This window comes from Temnothorax nylanderi, unplaced genomic scaffold (genome assembly GCF_030848795.1).
Source record: "Temnothorax nylanderi isolate EJ_2023f unplaced genomic scaffold, tnyl_v1.0 TNYL_tig0339_pilon, whole genome shotgun sequence".
Taxonomy (NCBI): Eukaryota; Metazoa; Arthropoda; class Insecta; order Hymenoptera; family Formicidae; genus Temnothorax; species Temnothorax nylanderi.
Window position 1 is genome coordinate 74,367 of NW_027249401.1, and position 25,607 is coordinate 99,973.

Consider the following 25,607-nt stretch of genomic DNA (forward strand, 5'->3'; position numbering starts at 1 on the left):
ACTTTTTTCTTGCGTAGAATTACTCAGAAAGACCTCCCCTAAAATATATTTAAGTAGCGATAAAATCGGTGAAGTGTAACCTTTTATGCATATTTACCGGTTAAAATAATGAAAGTAAAATCAGACGTGACCAAAGGATTTTCGTGCTTTGGAGTTCACGCGATCGGTACGCGCGACGACATCAGTGAACTAGGTATCTCTGTCGCGATAAACCGATTTCAATCGAAAATCATCTGATGACGACTGTCTCTCTCACACACTTGGTGTCACTATGTTACAGGCAATGTCCGACAGCACGCGTTGACCAGCATCGTTGAGCGAAGCTACTGAGAGATACACTCGTCACACATTCGCTTGTTCACACGCAAATTTACTACTGCTCTAACATGTCGGACCTTGCCAAGCCCTGATCGTCCGATCAGCAATGTGTGCCGATTCTCTTCGCTAAGTATACTTCTTTCTTCCGGACGTGAACGGTCTCTGCTTTTCTCAACAAAAAGAACACACAAATCAGATCCATGAGACGGGGCGGGAAAATCACAAACTTTGATGTAAACGCGCGAGTTATGTCAGTGCTGATCGACGATTCGAATCGAAGATTCACGATCACAGAAGGTTAGATATAAACTAGGAGTAATGTAAAAAGTACAGGATTTGCAGTATATATCTAGATTCCTATAATGAAATCAATCGAGAATTTCTAATCTAATAAATATTTTGTTTGTATTCGACTTTTACGCATCAAAAACAGAACCAAATTTATAAATATTTATACGCGATAATTTTTCCTATAAAGAGTTGATAATGGCAAGTTCTTTTGTATCAATGGTGTTTGGTGCGCTCATATGCAACAGTTAAATTTCTCTAATATTTAACAAGCATATTTCATGATTTATTTTATTAAGTGTACGGCTTAATTGCTTTATGCTCAAAAACAAAAAGAATGAAGGAACTGCTTATTATAAAACATATCAGTGGAGATGTGTATGTCCGCATTAATAAATAAGATAGTACAGTATTTTTTATTTTATTAATCTAAATGATTAAATAATATTTTGTCATAATTTTTTAGAACACGGCATATTTCTATTAAATTTTTAAAGGACTAATATCTATGTAATGTTAAGTAAATTTTTAACGCTTAACCTGTTATTGAATTTGTGTCATTTTCCAACATCTGGCAGTATTTCATATGTTGAATAGGAAGGCAAGAATTATTGAAATCTTTAGAATTTTTACATTTCTTAACATTTTTAAATGAAATTTGAAACATATTTATTACGGCGTCTGCTTAAAGGTTTTCAGTTTTAATTAATATTTGTAAATTATATAACACACACAAAAATAAATTTTATCTTATTCTTGAAATATATATTATACAAAGAAGATACAAAGAAGTGTGATCAACGATATTGTTGTGATTTGATATTGTTTCATTGTATCGTTATTTCAGTCACAATCGAAACATATAATTCATACCTCTGTGAAGTGGAATGTTATAAAATTCACCCAATAAGCAAGAAACATTAAGAAACATTTCAACGTTGCTGCAATGTTGTAACATTAATGCAATGTAGTTGAAATGGTTCTTGATGTTTCTTGCTTATTGGGCACAAATAAAGCTGGTCAACTTTTTCTTCTTTGATTTAGCGCATTCTTAGCACTGTCTTGGAAAATGGCTTTCGATGAAATTGACCGTATCTTCGCTATTTTACAGTTGATCAAAAGTTAATATTGCCACAACTTCCATAAAACGTTTGATTCTGCAGTCAAAGTTCACAAATCCTCTATATATCTGACTATTACTTCTTACATAGAATAAATAGAAATACCAAATAAGTTCTATTCCTTTCTTATTTGGTGTTCCCTTCACTTAATCTACTATCGTTGTGAGTGCGTGCCATGTGCGAGCGACTTTGCAATATTTAAGTATTATTAATTGTATGAGAATACAATAAAAAATATTATATTTTGAAAATAAAATATATTTTACTTGTCTTATCTGCAAATATGCAAAAAAAAGATTTATAAACTATAAAAGATATATTTGTTACTTTAACGACTTTTTTGTAAGACACACTCAACTCATGGTGGATTGAGGTTAGCAGATATCAAATATATAAAAAAATTATTTTCACAATTTTCGTACCCTTTAAACTACCTCTACATGCAAAAGGCAACCTTAAACGTAAAAACGTCGTAATCTAATTTCCTGTTACTTATTCTGATCTAAATTGTAGAAAAAATATTCTAGAATATGCAGGTATATTGTAAAAAATTTACGGATCATTACTACGCTTATAGACTACCCCTACATTGAAGAAAACAGCCCTGTAGTTCAGAAACGTTACAAGTCGAAAATCTAGCTTACATCATTCTCAAATGAGAAAAATTTTACTAGGATATGGAAACCACCCCCAAGCTATCCTGTTGAAGATTAGCCATCCCCAAATCACTCTTTTGAAAAAAATAATAGAATGACTGCTCTAAAAGCCTTAAATAAAGAGTGTTTTTTGGCGTATTATCACTGTTAGGGGTCATTTTTTTTGCGGCCCTTTTTTGTACATAATTTTGACTTTATTTCAAAACGTATACATAAACTAATGATAAACAAAAAAATTCTGTCTAAACTTTATGTTCATTTTTTATTTTTTCATGATTTTGACACTTTTTGACAGAGTGTGTAGCTGAAGGGTTGCTATCTTCAGGTTCGGCAATTTCTTTGTATTTAGAGTTTACTATCTTATCTCTACTTTCCTCTTTAAAATAAGACCTAACAAAATCGATGTGTTAATTTTTATGGAAGATACTTATAATTTTTTAAAGTAGGTGAGACGTATGTGTCTCCCACTGGCCGTTAAAAGGTTAATTGGAAAATTTATCTCTCCGCCCACTTTATTGAAGGTGAAAGAATAGAATCGAGCTCGAATGATTTAAAACATGCTTTCATTGAAAGAGTATCACTATCTTTCTCTATTTTCATGTTTTTGAGTCGTTTGATTTACGTAAGAAATAACAACCGGATATATAGGATTTGTGAATTTTGACTGTTTGTAGAAGTCAAACAGACTTACGGAGGTTGCGGCAATATTAATTTTTGATCAGCATCACGTAAACGTCGTAAACTATAAAATAGCGAAGTTACAGCCACTTTCATCGAAAGACATGTTCCATAAGAATTGCGCGGAGTCCTTTGCGTTTCATTAAATTTTTCCTAAAATGAAGAAATATTATAAGTATTAATATTTGTCCAATCATTTAAATGGTAAGGAATAGGATGCACAATGTTGTGAAGATCATAGAGCAGAATTACCTATCTTTATATTCTTTTTTCTCGTCATTAAGTCAGTACATTCGAATTATTTGTCTTTTTTCTTTTCTTATACGATTAGCTTTATTTTAATGAATGCTTTTTTCTAAATAAGCTCTTTCCATAATTACAATTTGAAAAAAAGACAGTTTTTTGTAACTTTGCATTCTCGTAACTCTTGATAAAATTAAAAAATTTTTATGATTAAATTATAGTTTATTTATTTTTATTTATTTTTATTATACATAAATTAATATAAAGGCCGTCAAAGACCTAGGCTTGGATCGCATGGCTTTTGATTCTAATTGATTGTATATCGTTACGATCCTATTTCTCTTATTATTATTTATTTATTTTTGAAAAGAAATCATAAAAATCAGTTCAGTTTACTTTCCAAGAAAAATATACGGAAAAGTAAAAAAAATATAACTTTACAGGAAAGTGCTTCTAAAGTTTTGATGTCATAATTTTATCTCTTTCAATTACTTATCTTCCCTTTTTTGCCTATTTTAAATCAAGGTTGCAAGTAGGGGAGACCGGGGCTAGTTGTCACACTTTTCAAATACTGATTTAAAAAAAATGTTAGCAATATTTTATAATATCGTATACTACTTTATAATGTAGCTACATCTTTTAGGTGTAAGAAAAAAAATATTAAACTTGTATATATTTATACACAAAAAAGTTATTTAATTTTAAGCAAAATCGTGCAAATGTTACAACTTACCCCATACCCAGGGTTGGTTGTCACATGACTCTGGGTTGACATGTATCTTTCATGTAGAGGACACATACGACAAATAGTTCCTGTTTTAATATTTTATTAAAATTAGTGACAGTTTTTGGTAAATTTAACTTAATAATATATTGCAGCATAAATTAAACAAAAAATTAATAATTTTTATAAACTTTGTAATATAATTCTCATAAACTTAGAGTAAATAAAAGAATAATAATTCTCATAAACTTAGAGTAAATAAAAGAATAATAATTCTCATAAACTTTGAGTAAATAAAAGAATAATAATTCTCATAAACTTTGAATCCCATCTCATTTGAGACAACTTACCCTGAACGATCATTTTGAACAAAGAAGATTGTATTTATAAACTATGTTGCAATGACGGTTAACTAAATACAGGAAAAAATCTAAAACTATAATATTTTTTATGACTAAAAAGAAATTACGACTAGTAATTCCAAAAACCAACGAAACAATAAAAATAATTTTATAGCAATTTTTAAAAAGTGCTCGTAAATATCACATGCGATGTTTTTGAAACAAGCTATTTCGTACATCCGACTAACACGATAGGAGCAACCTACGCTATAGAGAAGAATATTCCTCAATCTATTAAGTGAGATATAAGCAACTGTGACAACTTGTGACAACTTACCCGTGTGACTTCTAGCCCCGGTCTCCCCTAAAAAGTACTCTACCAGATCAACAAGTTAAATAAAAATTTAAAACAAATCTTTTTAGCTATTTTTTGATTATCTGCTTTTAACTATTTACACTGCGAAAAGACTACATTTTTTCTTAGACGTTTAGATATAATAAAAAATTATTTTTTAAATTTCTAGTCCGATCATCTTGCAAACTATGAATATTAATAAAATTATAATTTTATTCAATGTAGTGGTTTATACATATAAATATTTTGTATCACAAAATGGACAAATTACCAGACAGCACCATGTCCAAAATCGGGACATAAGACGTCTTTTCGACGTCTTTTAGGCGTCTTTTAGACGTCTTTTAGCCATCTTTTAGTAAAACATCTAAAAGACGTCTTTTAGACGTCTTGTGTCCCGCTTTTGGGCAAGTGTGCTGTATGGGTAGGCTGTGTTCCGATATTCATTGCTAGTACTAAAAATCTATAGTTTATGTCACGTACACTACACATGAAGGTCACTATTTTATACATTTCTTTCGAAATCAAGCAACTTTTGTTTAAATAAAACATTCTTTGGGGAAATGCGTTATTTCTGAAGTATTTTATTCCATCAGTAAAAATGAGATACCGTGTACCCTTAGGAAAATTTACTTAAAAAAACTTAAAATAAACTAGAAAGTTTACCAAAGAAATTACTATTGATAAACTATTGATAAACTAGAAGTGATTTCGAACCAAACTTTAAGTATTTCTATAATATACTTTAAAGGTTACTTTAAGTTAACTCATGCAATTACTATTAATCACCCCAAAAAAATATTCTGTCATTTAGTGGCTCCCGCTTGATTTTAGAGGATTTTCCTCTGAAATACGGTCTCAAGAAGATATTTTAAAATCTAGAGGAATATCCTCTAACCATGAGACACTAGACTTAAGATTGCAGTCCTCTTAATACTAGAGGACACTGATTTCCGATATTCACCCGGAATAAAAAAAAATTATTTATTTCGAAATTTTATTACTATTTTATAACTAAATTTGTTTCTTAAGATGCAGTCTATGATTATAAATATTTTCTCGTATTTGAAAAACACACTTACCTTGGTGGGATTCGAACTCGGGACCTCTGGATCGTGAGCCAACTGCCTTACGTGGTAGACTACTTCTTAATTTGATGTAAGTGTTATATATAGTCTACATATGTCATAACCAGCGCAAATATATAATTTTTCAAAAATCATCTTAAGAAACAAATTCAGTTTAAAAAGAGTAATAAAATTTTGAATTGGATATATGGTATAATATTTCTTAATGTCTCGTGTGGTGCAAGTGTGGTGAAAAAGGGAACTTGTCTTTTTAAGTATACTGTTGAAACAACACGCATAAGTTAAAATCAGCTTTAAGTATTACCTGTATAAAAAGTAAAGTTAAAGTATATTTATAAGTATTACGTTTGTTAAAAGTAAATTTAAAGTATATTTGCGACTTGCTTATAAAGTTTTTATTGAGGTTAATAACTTAAAGAAAACTTTACGTTCGGCTGTCAGCATACTATTAGTCTACTATTATACTATTAGTACTTTTATACTATTATACTATTAGTACTATTATACTATTATTACGGCTAGTATACTTTATAATACTTTAAAATACTTTAAGTAACTTTAAAGAACTTTAAGTAAATTTTCCTAAGGGATATACACGCTAAGATTAATATTTTTTACATGAAAAGTTATCTTTTGACATCTTGAATCAAAATCCAAAAAAAATGAAAAAAATTGGCATGTAACACTTGAAAGAGATTACTTGTAAGAAGAAAAACTTCTTTTTTTTTTCTTTTTAATCTTCTTTGAGCATGATCAACTAGCTGTAAAAATCATATTAATTATCTTTACGAATGATAGAAAAATTGACAAAAAACAAAAAATAAAATTATATATTACTATTGAACAATCCAGTCACCATTGTCGAAAGACAAAACGTTGAGAATGTCTGCCATCGAAAATTATGCGCATTAAGGGGATGCTGAAGACAGGTCTGTTTTACCGCGATATTTTCAGACACACAAATCTTTTGATTGATTTCACCAAATTAAAAATTTTTTGTCCAGAATTAAAGTATGGACGATAACGAAGACTGCAGACACCAATTGCGTATGAAAAACGAAAAGACATTAGAAAATTACAGTTTTATTTTTGATTCTGCGGTTGACTCATGACAACATTTGCTGCACATAAAAGTTTTAGACTGTGTACGTATACAAAAACCTTGCAGCAGTCACGAAAATACAATAAAGAAGAATCCTGTGCTTGCAGAAATGAGCTGCGAGCTTTAGTATAAGAGAAAAGTGCATTTTAAAATTTCATATGCACATGTTACGCGTCTCCCCGAATTCAGCCAAAAACATACGGATCAGTATAACGGGTAGCCCTAGAGCAGGCGCTCTGTATGCATGTGTAAGAATCGGTGAGCACTTCTTTATCGACGCTGATCGAGTTCGCCTGCGTTCTGTATGATGTGTAAGAATCGGTGAGCACTTCTTTATCGACGCTGATCGAGTTCGCCTGTGGCTCCAGCATCCCCTTAACAATTTATATATATGCCTCATATGCGCTACTTTATTTTTCATCACATGCATAAGTTTTTTGTTTGTTGAGTTTTCCGTAATTGTGTCATTGCGCTGTCTTACATTATTTCTTCGTGTATTATTGTTTTACATCGAATTGATATCTTTTTATCATTAATAAAATGTTGATGTGATGATAGAATATCAATGTATTAAATATAAAAACAGTTTACAATTTTGACAAAATAAGAGTTTTGAAGAAGGGGAGAAGGAGAGAGAGAGAGAGAGAGAGAGAGAGAGAGAGAGAGAGAGAGAGAGAGAGAGAGAGAGAGAGAGAGAGAGAGAGAGAGAGAGAGAGAGAATAACTTTTTAAGATAAATTGCCAAAATTTGTAACAAAAAAATTTATATTACATTTTCAAAATTTTTTTGGATTTGAAGTAATATTTTCTGTTCTTTTCAGATTTTTTCACTTTTTACTTTACTTTAATTTATTATACGTTTATATTATGTATTTACTATAGTATATGTACGAGCAATAAGTAAAAAAACGTATATAAAATATAATTAAATATTGTTAAAATAATAATTAAATAATGTTTTGGGAGAAAAATTTGTATTGGAAAATTTATATTAAAATGTCTGAATTTTATATGTTTTAATCATTGACATTGCATCAAATGTCAATGTTTTATGTCAACAGTCAACACTATTTATATTACACATTATAGTATTCATGAAATGGCCACTGCGATTACTTCTAATCTGTACTTTTTTACTATTTTTTATGACTTGTAAGCCATACGTGAATGTATGAAAATGTTCAGTATAATCTATTCTATTAAATAATTTTGAAGCCTTAAACTTATTTAACTCTTCTATCAATGCATGGATACCCGGATACCATTTCGAAATAAACGTTGACGATTTTTATATTCTTGTGCGGATTTTATTATAATCCCCTCACTATTAATTTCTCAAAATATGAAAAACTGAAGTAATGTTTGAAGGCTTATTATTCTAAATATATAAAAACGACAAAAAGGACGGTTTAGTGTTTTATTTCCGTACTATGAAACTGTTGTGCACTAATATCTATTATGAATCTAATCTTCGTCTTCGTTGTATAAATTTTTCAGTATCTGAGCAATAGGCTCTAATAATAACACTAAATATATTCTTTTCTTCTTTTTGTATTTAATTTAAAATGATAACAATAATTATAATGAATAATATACAAATATTTCTGTTAAAAAATTGTTTTTTATGACTATTGTGTAATACTAGCGTAATATTTCATTACCTTGTAAACTGCGCCCGTGATACTACCATGTTGGTAATAATAATATTTTTTTGCTGATATTATGAATTAATATAAAATAACACAAAAAATACAGTAACAACTCCCGTTTAGAAGATTCACTTCTAATGACTTTTAAATTAATTATTGAAATGTTGTCAAAAGATCATGACTCTGAGTAAAAAATGGATTATTACTCAGAAAGATAACTTTTATAATATATGTTAAGATCAAGGCTGTTGGAGGATCCTTTAAACAGGAGTTTTATCAAACAAAAACATTCAGTTATATGCGAAACATACAGTAATGGACGTATACCTGTTGGTTGTTTACTGAATATTGGCAACATGCATGAGATGTTGAGCATATCAAAACCTGTTTTTTCGACATAAAACAGATATACCTACCAAGATTTTTATTATTCGGAGATTTTTTAAAATTCTTTAAAAAATAATATTTGAGGTTTAACCTTACGTTATTCGCGTGAAATGTAAAATAAACTTCAGCCTTAGCAATTTACTAAATTCAAAGAGTAAGACTTTTTTATCGATCAAATATTGAACAAATTGTTTCACAATTAAAGAAGAACTTTTGCATTTATCTCTTTATCTAAAAGATATATACAGGGTATCCCATTTTAACGACCTCAAATATATCTTGAACGACACATTTCAGAGAAAAACTAGGCTCAACTAGGCCCAACACGGGCCCAGAACCCAAATTCTAATAAGATTGTCTATTGGCCTTCTTTGAACCCTGTAACTTTTATCTGAAACATTTTTTTCTAAAATGTGTTGTTCAAGATATACAATATACGAGGGCAGTCTGAAAAGTTTTGAGCCTAAAATCGACTTGAAATGTGTCGATGTTGAAAAATTTGACCGAATTTGACCGAAAAAATAATGTTTGAGGCTCAAAATTTTTTAGACTACCCACGTATATTTGAGGTCGTCATTTAAAATTGGACATCTTGTATAATATTATTAATTTTAAGAAAATAATAAAAATTGAGATATATATTGTTGGGATGTAACATACATACCACGCGAATAATGTAGGGTTAACTGCTGCTATAACAGCGTTTTCATAGAGCCATATATACTAAAATATGCCATGGATACTCAGGTATCATGGTGCATTGATAGAAAGGTGAAATGATGCATTCACAGAAAGGATAATATATCATAAAATTCAAATAATATAGGGGAGACCGGGGCTAAGCCGACACTATTTTTTCAAAGGCAATTTTTAATATTTAATTAAAATTTTTAGGCAAATTCAATGGTACATATTTAAAGAGTGTTTCTTCAGGTACAAAATTGATTCAGGAAGTTTTGCTGTACGTCGCTTTGTTTTGCCGCCAGGAAAGAAAAAGTGACGCGAAGACAAATTTTCGAATTGAAAAATGCCGGGGCAAACTCGACACCCCGCCGGGGCAAACTCAACACTTTGTCTGATGGACACAATTTGATCTGGCACTTATTTTTTACTGTCTGAAAATGAAAATACATTGTTTATTGTGTATTTAAAAAGTACAAAAATTCGGAATAAAGTAGCTAGAACAATCATTTGAAATAATGAGAACAAAAATTGTTGAACTTTCAATTATCTTCATCTAAACTCATGTCTGAAAAACAATTAATGCAGGTAAACTCGCGATCGGACGTGCGCATACATTTGTCATGAGCCATACGGCTGCATGACAAGCATCGTTTGTTACTGGGAGCCGACGAAACGGCGTGGTGTTGACTTTGCCCCGGACGTTGTTTTTCACTTTTGTCACTTCAAAAACATGAAAATTTTGAAAATATCCAAAAACGATTATCGGATTCATATAGAGCATCAAATTTCCCATCAAAATCACTTACCGGTAGATTCGCAAGAGTAAAGCTCGATGAAAGAGTAGACATTTTCGAGAGATCAGAAAAATTACTTTTCACTATCAAAAATGCTTATGTCGCGTTAAAAATTACACTATAACTCAGAATGTTACCAAATTCCGTTGATAATACTGGCACATAAAGACGCATTTACAGTAGGAAAGGCAAGTTTCTACGATAGATTTAAATTGGCAAAAAGCCTAGTGTCAAGTTTGCCCCGTTGTCGGCTTAGCCCCGGTCTCCCCTATTAAAAATTTCACTACATTACTTTCTCAGATTTTTTTATCGCATATTATTATTTTTCCTAATAATATGTTATAATTTACCTGTGTTATTATCTGTATAAAAAGTTGCAATGATAGATATAATAGTTACATTAAAAAATTTATGTAACGTTAAATAAGTTAATTTATATGTATGTTATTCAAATTTAATATAGTGAATAATTTGCGGGAAATTACAAAGATTGAGAGTTTTGCTCTCTCTCATTAAAATATTATCTCCGTCCTATCATAGATAGCAATCGAACACGTTAGGAATCTACGCTGATGCAATAAGCTAAGAACTTTTTAGGCCACATTCGCTTAACTTAAATTATTTAGCGCATATCACCTTTTTGTTTGTAGCTTAATTGACTAGATGGATGTTCTCCCGTAATTTAATTTTGCACATATTATGTAGTTTGCACATATTATACAATTTTTTGGCGGCACGAGAATATGAGTTCTTAAAAGTTTGATTGATTAAATTTGCAATGAAAGGACACTTTTTTCAGCATTTAATAATATTACATCAAGTTATTTGTTTCGCAACAATAATTTGATTTAAAAGAAAATATTTAAAATAAACACGATTGAGTGCGTTGAAATATTCAGTGTACGTCATTTTTATTGTCTTTAAAATATCTTATAAAAGTTTCTTATAAATATCTTATAAAATTTCTTTATATGTAGGTAGAACATAATATTACATATATGTGAAACTATAAGAATGAATTCAGGACTTGCAAACAATGAAGTAATAATTTGTTATAGTAATTAATTGGTACACGGTTCAAGAATATAAAGGCAAAATATATAAAACTTGTAAAACATTATTATTAAATATAAAATCCCGTTTAATGACCAAAATGTCAATATTATTTGTTTTACACAATAAAGTGTAAATTTATATGATTATATATCTGATTTTGCTTTGTTCTCTATTATTTCTTTGTGCTTTGTGTTTTAGTAATTTTTTCTTTTGAATAAACGATTTTTTTAATGAACAAATGTGAACAGATTTAGCAGATCCTTTATTAGCTTTATTATTTAGCTTGAAGTAAATTTGAAACAAGGCGAAATCGAACATATATTCTATAGATATAAAGAGACAGATTCAGCATTTTATATATATATATATATATATATGTGGCGGCATGCGCCACCATTGGTACACGCCCGCGCGGCGCCTGTAATACCGGCAGTTCGCGGCAACGCCGCTAGGCGTCGCATCGCCCGCGCATCTTCGCGAGTTCAAAATTCCGCACCAACGAGTATAAAGGGAGACCCCCTACGGGACCGAAGCAGATATTTTTCGGCGCTAGTCGCTAAGAGGCAAGAGCGCCCAGACGCTGAGCCTACACGGCGCGAGTCGCCCAGCTACAGCGCAAGACGCTGGCTGATCTCAACGGCGCGAGTCGCCCGGCTTCAGCGCTAGTCGCTTGCCGAAATCCGCGGCGCGAGTCGCCCAGCTACAGCGCAAGACGCTTGCTGAACTTCACGGCGCGAGTCGCCCGGCTACAGCGCTAGTCGCTCGCCGACTCTCACGGCGCACAGTCGCTTACGGCAGTAGCGCGTGAATGCTCACCGACTCAAGGCGCCTGGACGCCCTCGGCAGTAGCACACTAACGCTCATCGACTCCTCGGCGCCAGTCGCCTACGAACACAGCGCTTGGACGCTTATACGGCGCGAGTCGCCTACCTGCAACAGCGCTAGACGCTTATACGGCGCGAGTCGCCTGCCTGCAACACAGCGCTAGACGCTTATACGGCGCGAGTCGCCTGCCAGCCAATCACAGCGCTTGGACGCTCGCTGACTCTCAGACGCACGGACGCCCTCGGCAGTGGCGCACGGACGCCCGCCGACTTCCTCGGCGTACAGACACCTCCGGCAGTAGCGCGTGGACGCTCGCCAACTTCCTAGGCGCACGGACACCTTCGACATCCACAGAAACCAGCCCAAGGAAGGAAGGAAGTAACGCGGCCACGCAGACCAAACGAAGAGGAGGCAAAATCATTTTCAAGCAAAATGAGAATAAAAACACTGACACATTAACACTTGTAAATAATGTAAATATACTCTGTTTATACCAGATATATAAATTGTGTCGCCTCCATTTCTAACCTCCTTGCGATTCACGATTCTTGGGCCAACTCCTACTCACGCACCAGTAGCAGACTAAGGTAGAATACCGTCTAGATATAAGTAGTAGCGCCCATATATATATATATATATATATATATATATGGGGCATTCTCCGTGAAATCAGACACCTCCCCTGTCCAAAAATTGGGGTCACCTAAAAAATTCATTCGGGGCTCATTTTATAGCTACACATATGTAGTTTGATTTGAGCTGTGGCCTTTTGAAAAATCAACATGGCGGACCCCAATATGGTGGCCGAAGTCTGCGGGTAACGAGGTACGACTGATGAAATCGTTACTTGGAAGTTATAAAACAGTGTGTTAATGGGTTTATTTAGTAGTTAGCATTGAATCCATGAAAAAAATGAATTTTTAGTTTGTCCAAAACCAATATGGCGGCCAAATTATCCGTGAAATGCTAAAAAATAACTATTTCGTTCTTTAAAAATTACAAACTGCGTTCAATTTCCATGAAAATTTATATCATGATACATTTTGAGATGTTGATCATAAATTAACAATTGGGACGTCGTATTTGAATATGACAAAACCCAATATGACGGCTGTATATTCGAAATACTAAAAAATAATGACGTCGATATTCAAATCATACAGACTCGTTCTAATTATTATTAATTTGAGTGTTACGGTATTTTTTAATTGCTGCTCATCAACAAGAATGTTTAATTTCAATATGTCGAAACCAACATAGCGGCCAGTTTATAAGTAAAATGCTGAAAAATGATTATCTTGTGAAATAAAACTCACAAACTTTGTTAAATTTTGTGGACAATCTGTCTCTCCTGCCTTCACTGGCTGGACAGTCTGCCTCTCTTGCTTTCACTGGCCGGACAATCTGTCTCTCCTGCCTTCACTGGCTGGACAGTCTGCCTCTCTTGCCTTCACTGGCCGGACAATATGTCTCTCTTGCCTTCACTGGCCGGACAATCTGTCTCTCCTGTTTTCACTGGCTGGACAGTCTGTCTCTCTTGCCTTCACTGGCAGGACAATCTGTCTCTCCTGCCTTCACTGGCTGGACAGTCTGCCTCTCTTGCCTTCACTGGCCGGACAATCTGTCTCTCCTGCCTTCACTGGCTGGACAGTCTGCCTCTCTTGCCTTCACTGGCCGGACAATCTGTCTCTCCTGCCTTCACTGGCTGGACAGTCTGTCTCTCTTGCCTTCACTGGCAGGACAATCTGTCTCTCCTGCCTTCACTGGCTGGACAGTCTGCCTCTCTTGCCTTTCACTGGCCGGACAATCTGTCTCTCCTGCCTTCACTGGCTGGACAGTTTGCCTCTCTTGCCTTCACTGGCCGGACAATCTGTCTCTCCTGCCTTCACTGGCTGGACAGTCTGTCTCTCTTGACTTCACTGGCTCGAAAGACTACCTGTCTTGCCTTCACTTACTTATTCAATGTCAAAATGAAGAAAAAGTTCATATTTTGTCGACCAGTGTAACTAGAAATGTACTTAAGTTAACCAAATGAGATGATTTTTTATCGGTTTATGGACTTATTCAGATACTAAGGCATATATGCCGTATCTCGTAAACTAGATCTGATAGACCACAAATCTGACAGTATACTTGGATTCTGCACCTCACAATTACCTAGGAACACTTAAGAAATCGCAAGCAACAAAATGTGTAATTGGAAAGAGTTTGTATGATTTGAATATCGACGTCATTATTTTTTAGCATTTTTCGAATATACAGCCGCCATATTGGGTTTCGTCATATTCAAATACGACGTCCCAATTGTTAATTTACGATCAACATCTCAAAATGTATCATGATATAAATTTTCATGGAAATTGAACGCAGTTTGTAATTTTTAAAGAACGAAATAGTTATTTTTTAGCATTTCACGGATAATTTGGCCGCCATATTGGTTTTGGACAAACTAAAAATTCATTTTCTTTATGGATTCAATGCTAACTACTAAATAAACCCATTAATACACTGTTTTATAACTTCCAAGTAACAATTTCATCAGTCGTACCTCGTTACCCGCAGACTTCGGCCACCATATTGGGGTCCGCCATGTTGATTTTTCAAAAGGCCACAGCTCAAATAAAACTACATATGTGTAGCTATAAAATGAGCCCCGAATGAATTTTTTAGGTGACCCCAATTTTTGGACAGGGGGGGTGTCTGATTTCACGGAGAATGCCCCATATATATATATATATATATATATATATATATATATTGCGACGCTTTTTTCCCCGGTCTCGCTATCCGGAGGAGGGCAATCGAGGATTAACAGAACGCAAACTTGGGTTGAGAGAACGGCCAGATACGAAGAGGTACCGCGAGTGGGTGCCCGCAGATAATAGCCCGATAACGCAATATGATGGGCGCCAGGTGCGACTATTCGCACCCCCTTTAACACAATATCCCAGGCGATACCTCAGGCCGTAGTTTTCTTTCGGGGGAATTGGGAGAGAAGGCGTGACGCAATTAATCACACATAAATGAATAAAACAAGAGTAATATATTTGAAGTAACGCAAAGTATCGTGGAGATCCAAAGAATATAGGATAGAAGTTACAAATCATAACGCCGTTGCAATCCGAGGATACGCAAAGACACGCACGCATAAATCCCTCGGGGCAACGCTATGCCGACGAATCTCCACCGCGGCGCAAGGCCGACGAGCCTTTCGCAACGCCAGCGCAATGCAATGACGCGACCGACGAATGTTCACGCGACGTTAACGTAACAACGCAATGGCACAACCCTGACGAACATTCACACGACGCTAACGCAACCTCGCAATAACGCAATCTCGACGAACATTTACACGACGCTAACGCAACAGCGCGACAACGCAACACCGATGAACACTCACACGAATTTACTCACGCCATCGACGGCGAGTACTCGGGTCCCCACGATTCCGCACGACGCAATAAGGGCGGACGGTTCCGCCGTGTCGACCCCGCCGACAGGCGACCGATCTCGCCAATGATACCTCTTTTCGGCGGGCGATCTCGCCTGACCGAATCCCGGCAGACGATCGTCCTCGCCTCGGATATCCTCGAACATGAAAAAGGGCCCGGATCGCGGACGATCCCGCGGCTAGCCACACTAATCCCGAGACTTCTACGAACCCCGGCGATTCCGCGGCCCCGCGCCAATCCCGTCGACCCTGCGGCTTTACCCAACGCAAAACACGATTTCGACGTCCTCGCGGACTCGAGTACTCTGCGACACTCACTTACGCCTCAACACTCCCAGTGCGGATCCGAGTGCCATTCAAATTAACATTGCTACTCGCGAAACGCACGCTCACGAATCCACCGCGCGACCGCCCGAATCCGCAACACGAACTGCGCGATCGCGACTCTAATATGCACCGCGATTACCTCAACGTTTAGAGAGCACAACGAATCCGCCACGCGACTGTCGGCCGTGACGGTGTTCCCGGGGAGGGCTAAGGTGGTCTCTACTTACGCGAGGACTTGCTCTCGACGGGGCCCCTGCACGGATTCCGATCCAGTCCTTTCGAGGTAGAGCGCGAGGTAACCATGGGCGCTCAGTCTTCAGGCAAGAGGTATTCTTCCAGGGAGTGAGGTAGTTGACATACGACGGGGGCCAGCGCCTCGAGCGAATCCTCTTTAATCCCCGCGGGGACGCCAGAGTGGTGACCTTACAAGTATTGTCGTCCTTCCGGGGGTCCGGGCTGCTCGGGGATCGGAAGATGCTTCCCCGTCTCTGGTCGGCGCGACAGTGAGGCGACGATGGCCCGCCGGGACCGCGGCGGCTCCCCGTGCTTACGCAGTAGCGCGCCGCCCGTGTGTCCGCCGATCCTAGCGCTCTTCCCTGCCTCGAGCGCCGCTTCTGTCTTGCGGCGCTGCTCAAACTACCTCCGCCTCGGCGCGGTTTCTTCAAACTAATCCGGCTGTCCTGGCCGCGATTATTTAGCCGGCGTTGCGTGGACCAGGCTGGCCGGGCCTTGGCCACGTCCGCTGGCGGTCCCTCGGGGTGGCGACCACAAGGCTGTGCACTTCCTTGGGCCGTATCTCCGCACCCTGGCCTTCTTGGCACTACGTCCGGGCGTCCCCCGGGGATCTTTGGCTCCAAACTGCTGTGGCGGTCGAGTTCGGGGTCGGATCTCGGGCAGCGCTGTTTGACGTTGCTTGCGGGGAGGTCCGAGCGCGACCCGACTGGCAGCCACGTCCCTCGGTCGCCTCCTTGGTCTTCCGAATTCTCCCTCGTGGCGGCTCACGGCCGTTCCAAAAAAGGTTCTAGTCACCACCGGCAATCCCTTTAAACGAACTTAAAGAATAATTATAATAACGCAATGGCCCTCCCCCGCTCCGAGCGAGGAAGCATCCCCGAATTCCCCTCGGCCGAGCCCGTCCGGGTGGTGGACGCGACTTGTCACGTCACAATATATATAGTCAAATTTTTTTAAATTTTTTCTCGCGTGCATAGATGCAATCTATACAATATATAAATTGCATCTATGCACACGAAAAAATATTTTTAAAAATTTGACTTACACCACTGTGATTTTTACCCCTCCATATATATATATATATATATATATATATATATATATTCCCATTCGGCATGTTATGTTGCTGAAATATTGAAATATTCGGAAACAATGCAGAAACACTTCATTCACATCTCACTTGCAACTATGCATCTAAAATATTTCAAAAATGTACCTGCACCATGTTTTTTGCAATATTGCATTAACAATATGTCTGAAATCTTTCAGAAAGTTGTTTACAATATTTATAAGTTTCTGTAATATTGCAAAAAAAAATGTAGCAGATGCAATATTTCAGAAACATTTCCAAAGCACTACAAAAGCACTATTACGTTTACTTTGCACGAATAATATTTCTGTAACATATCAAACGCAACACCGCATTTAAAATACTGTGAAAAATCTCCGAAAGATTGCGTCGGTAATGAAAAATTGAATTGCAGGCAGTGAATTTTCTACAATATTGCGGGAGAAATATTGCAGATGCAATGGTTTAGAAACATTTCTGATACATGATAAAACTATTATTACGTTTGCATTGCACGCGTTATATTTTTGAATGTTTCACATACACCATTGCATTAGTAATATTTCCGAAAAGTTGCTGACAGACTTTTTAGAACTTATAAAAAATTAAATTTATTATTATATAATTATTGCATTTTTTCTCTTTTATTAAGAATTTTTTGATATTCCAAATGTTGTCATATGGCATTTTTAATATAAAATATAAAATACTTAATAATATTTAATATAAAATAATATTCGACGCTGACTGGCAAAAAAGATTTATTCGTATATCTGTATTGTTAATATTGTTATGCGATAGCTTTATGCTCACCAAAATAAGCAAGTATAAGAAAGAAAGAAGCGTCAGAGTCAGAGGATCACCACTACCCTGTTCGATCATCGATGTCAAGCGACAAGGCGCCGGTATACTACTTGGATGGGTGACCGGTTGAGAGAGCGGATTTCTTCGGACAAACGCGCGATGGCTATACGCACATATACGGCTTAATATATTTTTTTTTGTTCCGGTAATAAAATATTTTATTTTTCACATATCAACAAATAGTTTTTGTGTCAGTAAGAAAATTTTGTTTGCTAATACGAAACATTTTTTTAGTGTAAAATGTATTTGAAACATCTCTAAAGTGTTTCCGCAATATTTCGTAGATATATTTGAGAAATACTTCATAACATTGCCGAAATCTTTCAGCATGGTCGCATTTGAAATAATTGCGGACATTGAAACATTGCCGAAATGATGTAGAAACGGTCGTGAAAAATTTCTGAAATATTAATGAAAGATGTAATATTTCAAATGGAATTTTGCAGAAATGCCTTTGAAATATTACATGCCGAGTGGGTTATATATACACATATATATATATTATATATACACACTCTGCCGGGACCATAGCGCGCCCAACAACATGTCGATGCGCAGTACGGATCGGCGCAAAGCAGAATAATTAGTCAAGTTGACTTACTGTGTTGAAGCTCGAGTCCGCTCGAGGCCGCGCGCAAGTCCGTGCGAAGCCACGGTATCTTTGTCTGCCAAATCTTAAAGAATTATATATGAAATAGGGGTAGAAAAGACCGGAGAAAAAATCGTTTTTTTAGTTTTCGATGCCAATGTGTTCAGAATGTTCTAAAACGTCGAAAAATCGCATTTAAAAAATGTCTGTATGTGTGTGTGTGTACGTTTTTTACTGAAATTTCTACAACTCAAGGACTAATCAACCAAATCTTAAAGTATTACATATGAAATAGGGGTAGAAAAAACTGAAGAATATAATAGAATTAGAAAAATTGTTAATAATAAAGGAGTTACCGATTTTTGTATAAAAAAATTTGCGTGATTGCTCTAATTTCGCAAATTTTATTGATAGAGCATTATTAAAGGTAGGTTGGTATTGAATTTGGCGAAGATCGGTGAAAAGCTTACCGATTTTTGACTAAAAAGTGTATAAGTTATACATGTAATTTTATATAGAGTATCATTAAAGAAAGGTTATTTTGAATTTGGCGAGAATCGATAAAGGGATTACCGATTTCTGCTTAAAAAATGGACAAGTTATTTGATGCATAAAGTATCATTTAAGGAAGGTTGTTATTGAATTTGGCAAGGATTAGTGAAGGGGGACTGATTTCTGCTTAAAAAGTGTATAAGTTATAGTTATACATTTAACTTTATATAGACTATCATTAGAAGAAGGTTGGGTTTGAATTTGGCGATAATCGATAAAAGTTCTTTCTTTATAAAATTTTGAATTTTTTAAGAAATGTCCGTGGTTACTCTAACTTTCGGAAATTTTGAGATATCGAGCTATTTATAATTCTATTATATTCTTCAGTCTTTTCTATCCCTATTTCGTATATAATTCTTTAAGATCTGTTCGATTAGACCCAGCTTTATACACGATCAAAGGTCCATATGCAAAATCTATATATGGACCATGTAGCCTGAACTCCCAAGTCAATATCGATTTGACATTGCATGGATTGTATCCCATAAAACCCCACTTGTGCGTGCGTGCGTGCGTGCGTGCGTGTGTGTGTGTGTGTGTGCTACTAACAAGGGGAACACCAAACATGGCCCCCTCCGATTCCGGCGAGTCTAACATATGTTGTAGTCCTACCCTCCCACTAATTCATGGTAAAGCGATACGACCCAACTCTCAAGCATTTATTATTTTAACAGAGAAATTAATATGTTTTAATTACAACATTTATTATATTTACAAATTATTTAATTAATTTATTTGCTTTGCAATAAAAGTTGTGTAATTGTAAATTATTTAATTATAAGTTTTACTATGCAATAAACATTTAATTAAAATTTATGTATTATACAATAAACATATTTAAATTTATTTTTTACTTTTGCCACGATTTTTATTTTTGTATCAGCAACGAATTTTGACTACAGAGAAAGTTTCCTTCTTGGTACGGGTATCTGCTATTGTGTAATCTGATATACGCGCTACCTGAGAACTTGTTTTCTTTGTGTGGCTGGGGTTGTTGAAAGGTTAGGTTAGGTCGTTAGACCGTTGAGTTCATTCAAATCGAGCAAGAGCTAGCGTTCGGAACATACAGCGTGTAGTGCAAAAAGTGAAAAAATATTGTCAGAAAAATGCAAGAGCCAAGTACTAGTGAAAGTGTAGAACAGAATATATCGGATTCAAACTCGGAAGCAGAGAGCCTTGGGAAGGATGATGATATGAAAAATAACTTGACTAACGCTCTTATATATTGTAAGAGTTTGCTGGAAGCAGAAAATCTGCTAACAAATACACCACCAGCACAAATATCGCACGCTTCTATCGCTATGGGCGAAGCAATTTTTAATGAAATTATGTTTATGTTGGACGATCGCAAAATAATAATAGATGAAGATCTAATAGGTGCCGAAGATATTGACATTGACAATGCAGAAGAATATGAGGAGGTATGTTTGAATTTTTGCTAATATTTTTTGTGTTTTTTTATTTCTTGAGTCAGCGTAATAGATAAAAATAATATAGCATGCAATGCAATTCCTTTGCTTATAGTGTATACCTCGTGAAAGTCCAGAATTCCAGCCAGAATTGCCATTTTCTCGTGATTATGAACATATACCATTATCGTATAAAGAAAAAGCAGTTGCTCTTGCCGAGATGCATCCGCAATGGACTTTAAAAACTTTACAGAGGCAAGGTTGCCATAAGTTAAAAAATAAAAAAATGCTGCGTATATGGAAAGAAGATGTTAAACGAGGAGGAACAAAAATTGACAAATGGAAATACATTGAAACGCAAACATTCGAACACTTTACAGAAGCAAGACAGTGTCTTGAGCAGGTATAATTTTGGAAAATATTTATATTATAAAATATTAATATTATCAAATAACGATTTTAGAAAAGTACATTAACATCAATTTTTAGATAACAACAAGAACTCTACAGCAATGGGCGATGGCGACAGCTTTTCCATTATTAAATGATAATTTCAGTTTTTCTGCCAGCTCTAGTTGGACCGATAGATTCAAACAGAAGTATAAAATTCGGCAAAGGAAAATAACCAGATACATAAGCAACAGAGATCACGCAACCTTGGAAGAAACTTTGGAGGCAGCAGAACGATTTCAAACACAAACGAGGGCAATTATGCCCGAATTTGATTGTAATTTCATTATTAATACGGATCAGACGGGATGTCAGTACCAAATTCCATATAATAGATCGCTTGCACCAAAAGGCTCAAAGACCGTCCTTATCAAAAAGAAAAGCTTGCATAATATTTCTCATTCGTATACTGCACAATACGCCATAACTGCATCGGGCAAAATGTTACCTGTGGTTTTCTTGTGCATGCAGGAATCGACAGGAAAATTTGGTCTGACGGTGCAAAAAAAAGTAGATACATTAATAAGCGAATATAAAAACGTTTTTGTTTCGTGTTCAAAGTCGGGCAAATTAACAAAACATATATATACCGACTATTTAAAATATTGTTTGTCTCCGTATGTTGTAGACAATAAATTTTTGTTATTGATAGACTCGTGGGGAGGTCAAACCGATTTAACGTTGTATGATGATATTTTCGAAGATGAAACAAATAGAGCATCGTGTACTGTTAAGGTGATTCCTCCGAAATGCACCCCTCTTTGTCAGCCGTGCGATGTATATTTTTATCGACAGGTAAAAAATTTTATAAAGCGATTGCAAAATTGTTCATTTTTATTACAACAGCAGCGAGAAATCGGTACTCGCGAGGACGCAATAAAAATACATTCGCTGCTGTTACATCAATTGAGCGCTCCCGTTTTTCAACCGATGCTTTTATATGCTTGGTACGCATCAAAATTAATAGAAGAGAGGCCAATATTTTTAAATATAAATGATATTTGTTTTCCCATAACAGTAGTAAAAAAATTGTGCATCTGCAAAAGTGTAGGTTTTATTCAATGTGCTCATTGTAAAAAGATATTATGTTTTGAATGTTTTTATGATAAATACCATCCTAAAACATGTAATCTGTCTCATTGTGAATCTGATTCCGAAGATGAATAATAAATTTTGATTATTAGAAATAAAATTTTTATGAGTTTTATACATAAAAACAGTCTAATTTTTTTTTTGGCTTCCTTTGTATACTTTCCTTTTTGTAGTATTAAATATTTATTGCATAGTAAAACTTATAATTAAATAATTTACAATTACACAACTTTTATTGCAAAGCAAATAAATTAATTAAATAATTTGTAAATATAATAAATGTTGTAATTAAAACATATTAATTTCTCTGTTAAAATAATAAATGCTTGAGAGTTGGGTCGTATCGCTTTACCATGAATTAGTGGGAGGGTAGGACTACAACATATGTTAGACTCGCCGGAATCGGAGGGGGCCATGTTTGGTGTTCCCCTTGTAAGCTGATCCTCTATCAATTTATAAAAAGGTTAAAATTAAAAAAAACGTGCAAATTAGAAACTTGCACATTGCTTCCTCATCATTACAGATCTCTACAATTGCTCCTTTTTTATTTTGCTCATAAAGCTTCCTCTATGAGGAAGCCAAACTAATAAATACTAACAATTATGCAAATAAAATACAAGCTTCTTCATAAGAGGAGCTTTGTGAGCAAAATATATACACAGAATTCGCGGACACGGAGTGCAGAACGTGATTGTCTGTGCCAAAAGAAACAACTTTTTCCTCTGGCAAAATTGCGTCTGAACACTACTTTTTAAATAAGAGCGATTTGAAGCTAACGAATGAGCACACTAGGTTACGCATGACTCAGGAACGGCACTAAAACTGCGTTTCTGTATTCACTGTAAGTACTGACGATGTGACGTCATTGAGCACAGCTGCAAGATCGTTCCGTAATTACTTCTGTTGCTTTTACCGCATATAACGCTGCAATAACGGAACGATATCCGCAGTACTGCGACTGTTGTTATGTATAAGAAAGAAATATAACCTATCTTAACCTATCTTAGACACGGCGTGACACGACGATAGGAGCACCTATTCTAAATATATAAAAAAGAATCAGTTTTCAGATTTATGAAAATATCGAAATTATTTATTATTATATTAATTATATTAATTTAGTAACCTTTTCGAGCTTTTTCCGCATCTTCGTGACTAACGATTACTGTATATTTCTCGTCGTTGCCTTCCAGGTCCACAAGGACCAATTCTTCCAAAGGTGCCGCCATAGCCGCCATGTTCTTACTGCGAATGCCTCACCTCGCGAGCCGCAGTAATGAAAGTAGGAAGTGACGACAAAATCTATGACGTCACATGAACACGAAAACGCTTTGACAGCTTACTGCCGCGTATATTGGAACGGATTTACAGTGCTGCCAGTACTGCGAGTGAATAGCGAAACGCAGCCTAAAAAGGGCCGATTAAATATTTTAAAGCACATGCTCGAAATGTAGACCTTCCATTTTGTATGTACATATTTGCTCTGCGGATAAGATTTTCTTAAGTACATTGGACCATTTCCAACGTAATGATTGGATCAAAATTTTTCATGTATTATCTAATCTACTTATTTTTTACTTTTAGTCGTTGCTTCAGTGATATCAATTAGAAAATGTTTTTATTATGTTCATTTGCGTCTGTGACTCGGGAAGTCGCGCTTGAGCAGTGGTAGCAAGCGGACGTGTGCTTCCCTCTCTCCTGCGTTCCTGTGCCTTCTTATTCGTTCCTACGCATTTACGGTATTTAGCGGTTTTCCGCGCGGTTTTGTGCGGCGTTCTTTTTTGTTCGGGTTTTAACTTTGGCTCTATAATTAAGCCTTCGTGTTGTAGTGTATTTCGTCGGTCTTTTTGGAATCCGCAGTTGAATTTGCGATATTTCGCGAGGTGATGTAGGAGGCTTCGGCTCCTTGCTGCGCGGCTTCGTGTGAGGGTTCCGCGGATGTGCGGCGGCTCTCTGTATCGCAGAGTGATTTTGTGAATTTCATTGAACGCACTGGTGCGCGTCATCTTCTGCATTCGTCTTCTGATATTAGGTCTCGCTCGCAGTCGAGAGAACGTTCCCACACAACTTCTGACCACGAGAAGCAAAACTCTGCCGAGATGGGCGGTAGGAAAAGACAGAATCATCGTAAAGGTAAACAGACCCCTTGTGCTGACGCCGCGACCCCCCTTGCCCTCCGCGAGTCAGGTCACACTCTGCGGACTTTGACAGGCACGCGCGTGCTTGCGAAGATCTTAGGGTCGAGGGAAATCAGAATAATTCTTGGGACGAGCTAGTTGACTTCGATAATGATAATGAAAGGCCCCGCTCACGCGGGGATTCCCTCACCCCTGATGCGGCGCCTTCTGTCGTGGATGCCCAATGTCCCGATGGACATTGCCCCCCCTCGTCGGGGCGTTAAGAGGCAAGCCTCTGAGGCGACCTCAGCCACAAATCCGAGCTCGAAATCGGCGACGGTCTCCAGGAAAAGAAACAAAAGAAACACTAATCGATACAGGGAAGATGACTTTCCTCCTAATTTTGTGCACTTCCAATACGCGGATGAAAATCTAGCCCCGGATCCTTTGCTTCTCTCTAAAGTTATTAACAAAATTATCAAAGCTGACGTTTCAGAAATCAGAGCTATTGGCAATAGCAAAGTTAGGGCGCAGTCTAAGTCCCCCGGTTTAGCCAACCAGGCAGGTCATAGATCATCCTGCTCTCAAGGAATAAAATATTATTGCATTTATCCCTGCGTTTAAAATCTTGCGTGTTGGCGTCATTAAGGGTATACCCCTCTGTTTCAACGAGCAGGAGATCTTAGAAGAGATTGAATGATCCCCCGTAAAGATTCTCTCCGTGGAACGTACGAACTGCAGGGCTAAAAAGGGCAAAGATGGAAGCGCCGGGTTCAAGCCATCTAAATCGGTTAGAGTTAAGTTTGAGGGACAGCGCTTACCTCTGGAGATAGCCATTTACTGCGACGCCCGTTACAGCTACCGGGATACGCGGCTGCCGGGCGACGCAGATTAATCTGTCACTCGAGCGATCTCAAAATGCAAAAAATTTGGAACTCAAAATCTTACACAAAAGCTTGGGCGCCAGGTGCAGATAAGGCCGTACCGCCTTTTTACTCTAATTATAAAAGCTCATTAACGGCTCTCATAATTCGCTCTGAACGACTACCACGGCTGTTCAGTTTCTCGGTAGAGGGTCGTAGTTCAGACGGAATCAGGAAAAATCGATTTTGGTTAGGCGACACACACACAAAAAAGAAATAGTA

General features: G+C 36.4%; 2 protein-coding genes and 1 long non-coding RNA gene across 6 annotated transcripts in view; all 3 read left to right on the forward strand.

Moving 5' to 3' along the window:
• Window positions 1-25,607, forward strand: part of LOC139781458 (uncharacterized) — a 176,323-nt gene that overhangs the window by 61,627 nt on the left and 89,089 nt on the right. For 2 of the 4 annotated variants that reach the window (XR_011720542.1, XR_011720544.1), the window contains exon 2: window positions 281-12,806. The exons of 1 other annotated variant lie outside the window; for it this stretch is intronic. The gene's annotated coding sequence lies outside the window, so the exon portion shown is untranslated. Of the gene's footprint in view, window positions 1-280; window positions 12,807-25,607 lie in introns of those variants that run through there. One more of the 4 variants, XR_011720543.1, reaches the window with a different exon arrangement.
• The window catches only part of LOC139781459 (uncharacterized), an 82,275-nt gene that overhangs the window by 12,882 nt on the left and 43,786 nt on the right, over window positions 1-25,607 (forward strand). The window lies entirely within an intron of this gene.
• LOC139781457 (uncharacterized) lies at window positions 19,936-22,470 on the forward strand. Its single transcript, XM_071720313.1, has 3 exons — window positions 19,936-20,815; window positions 20,919-21,206; window positions 21,293-22,470. Exons 1-3 carry the CDS (start codon window positions 20,501-20,503, stop codon window positions 22,418-22,420), a joined length of 1,731 nt encoding a protein of 576 aa, XP_071576414.1. The 5' UTR covers window positions 19,936-20,500; the 3' UTR covers window positions 22,421-22,470.

What these genes read in the sequence shown, in the direction of transcription:
- LOC139781457 (XM_071720313.1), top strand. Translation starts at nt 20,501, where the DNA reads ATGCAAGAGCCAAGTACTAGTGAAAGTGTAGAACAGAATATATCGGAT. An exon ending in ATGCAGAAGAATATGAGGAG is followed by an intron (nt 20,816 to 20,918) that starts GTATGTTTGAAT and finishes CTTTGCTTATAG; the next exon opens with TGTATACCTCGTGAAAGTCC. An exon ending in CAAGACAGTGTCTTGAGCAG is followed by an intron (nt 21,207 to 21,292) that starts GTATAATTTTGG and finishes ATCAATTTTTAG; the next exon opens with ATAACAACAAGAACTCTACA.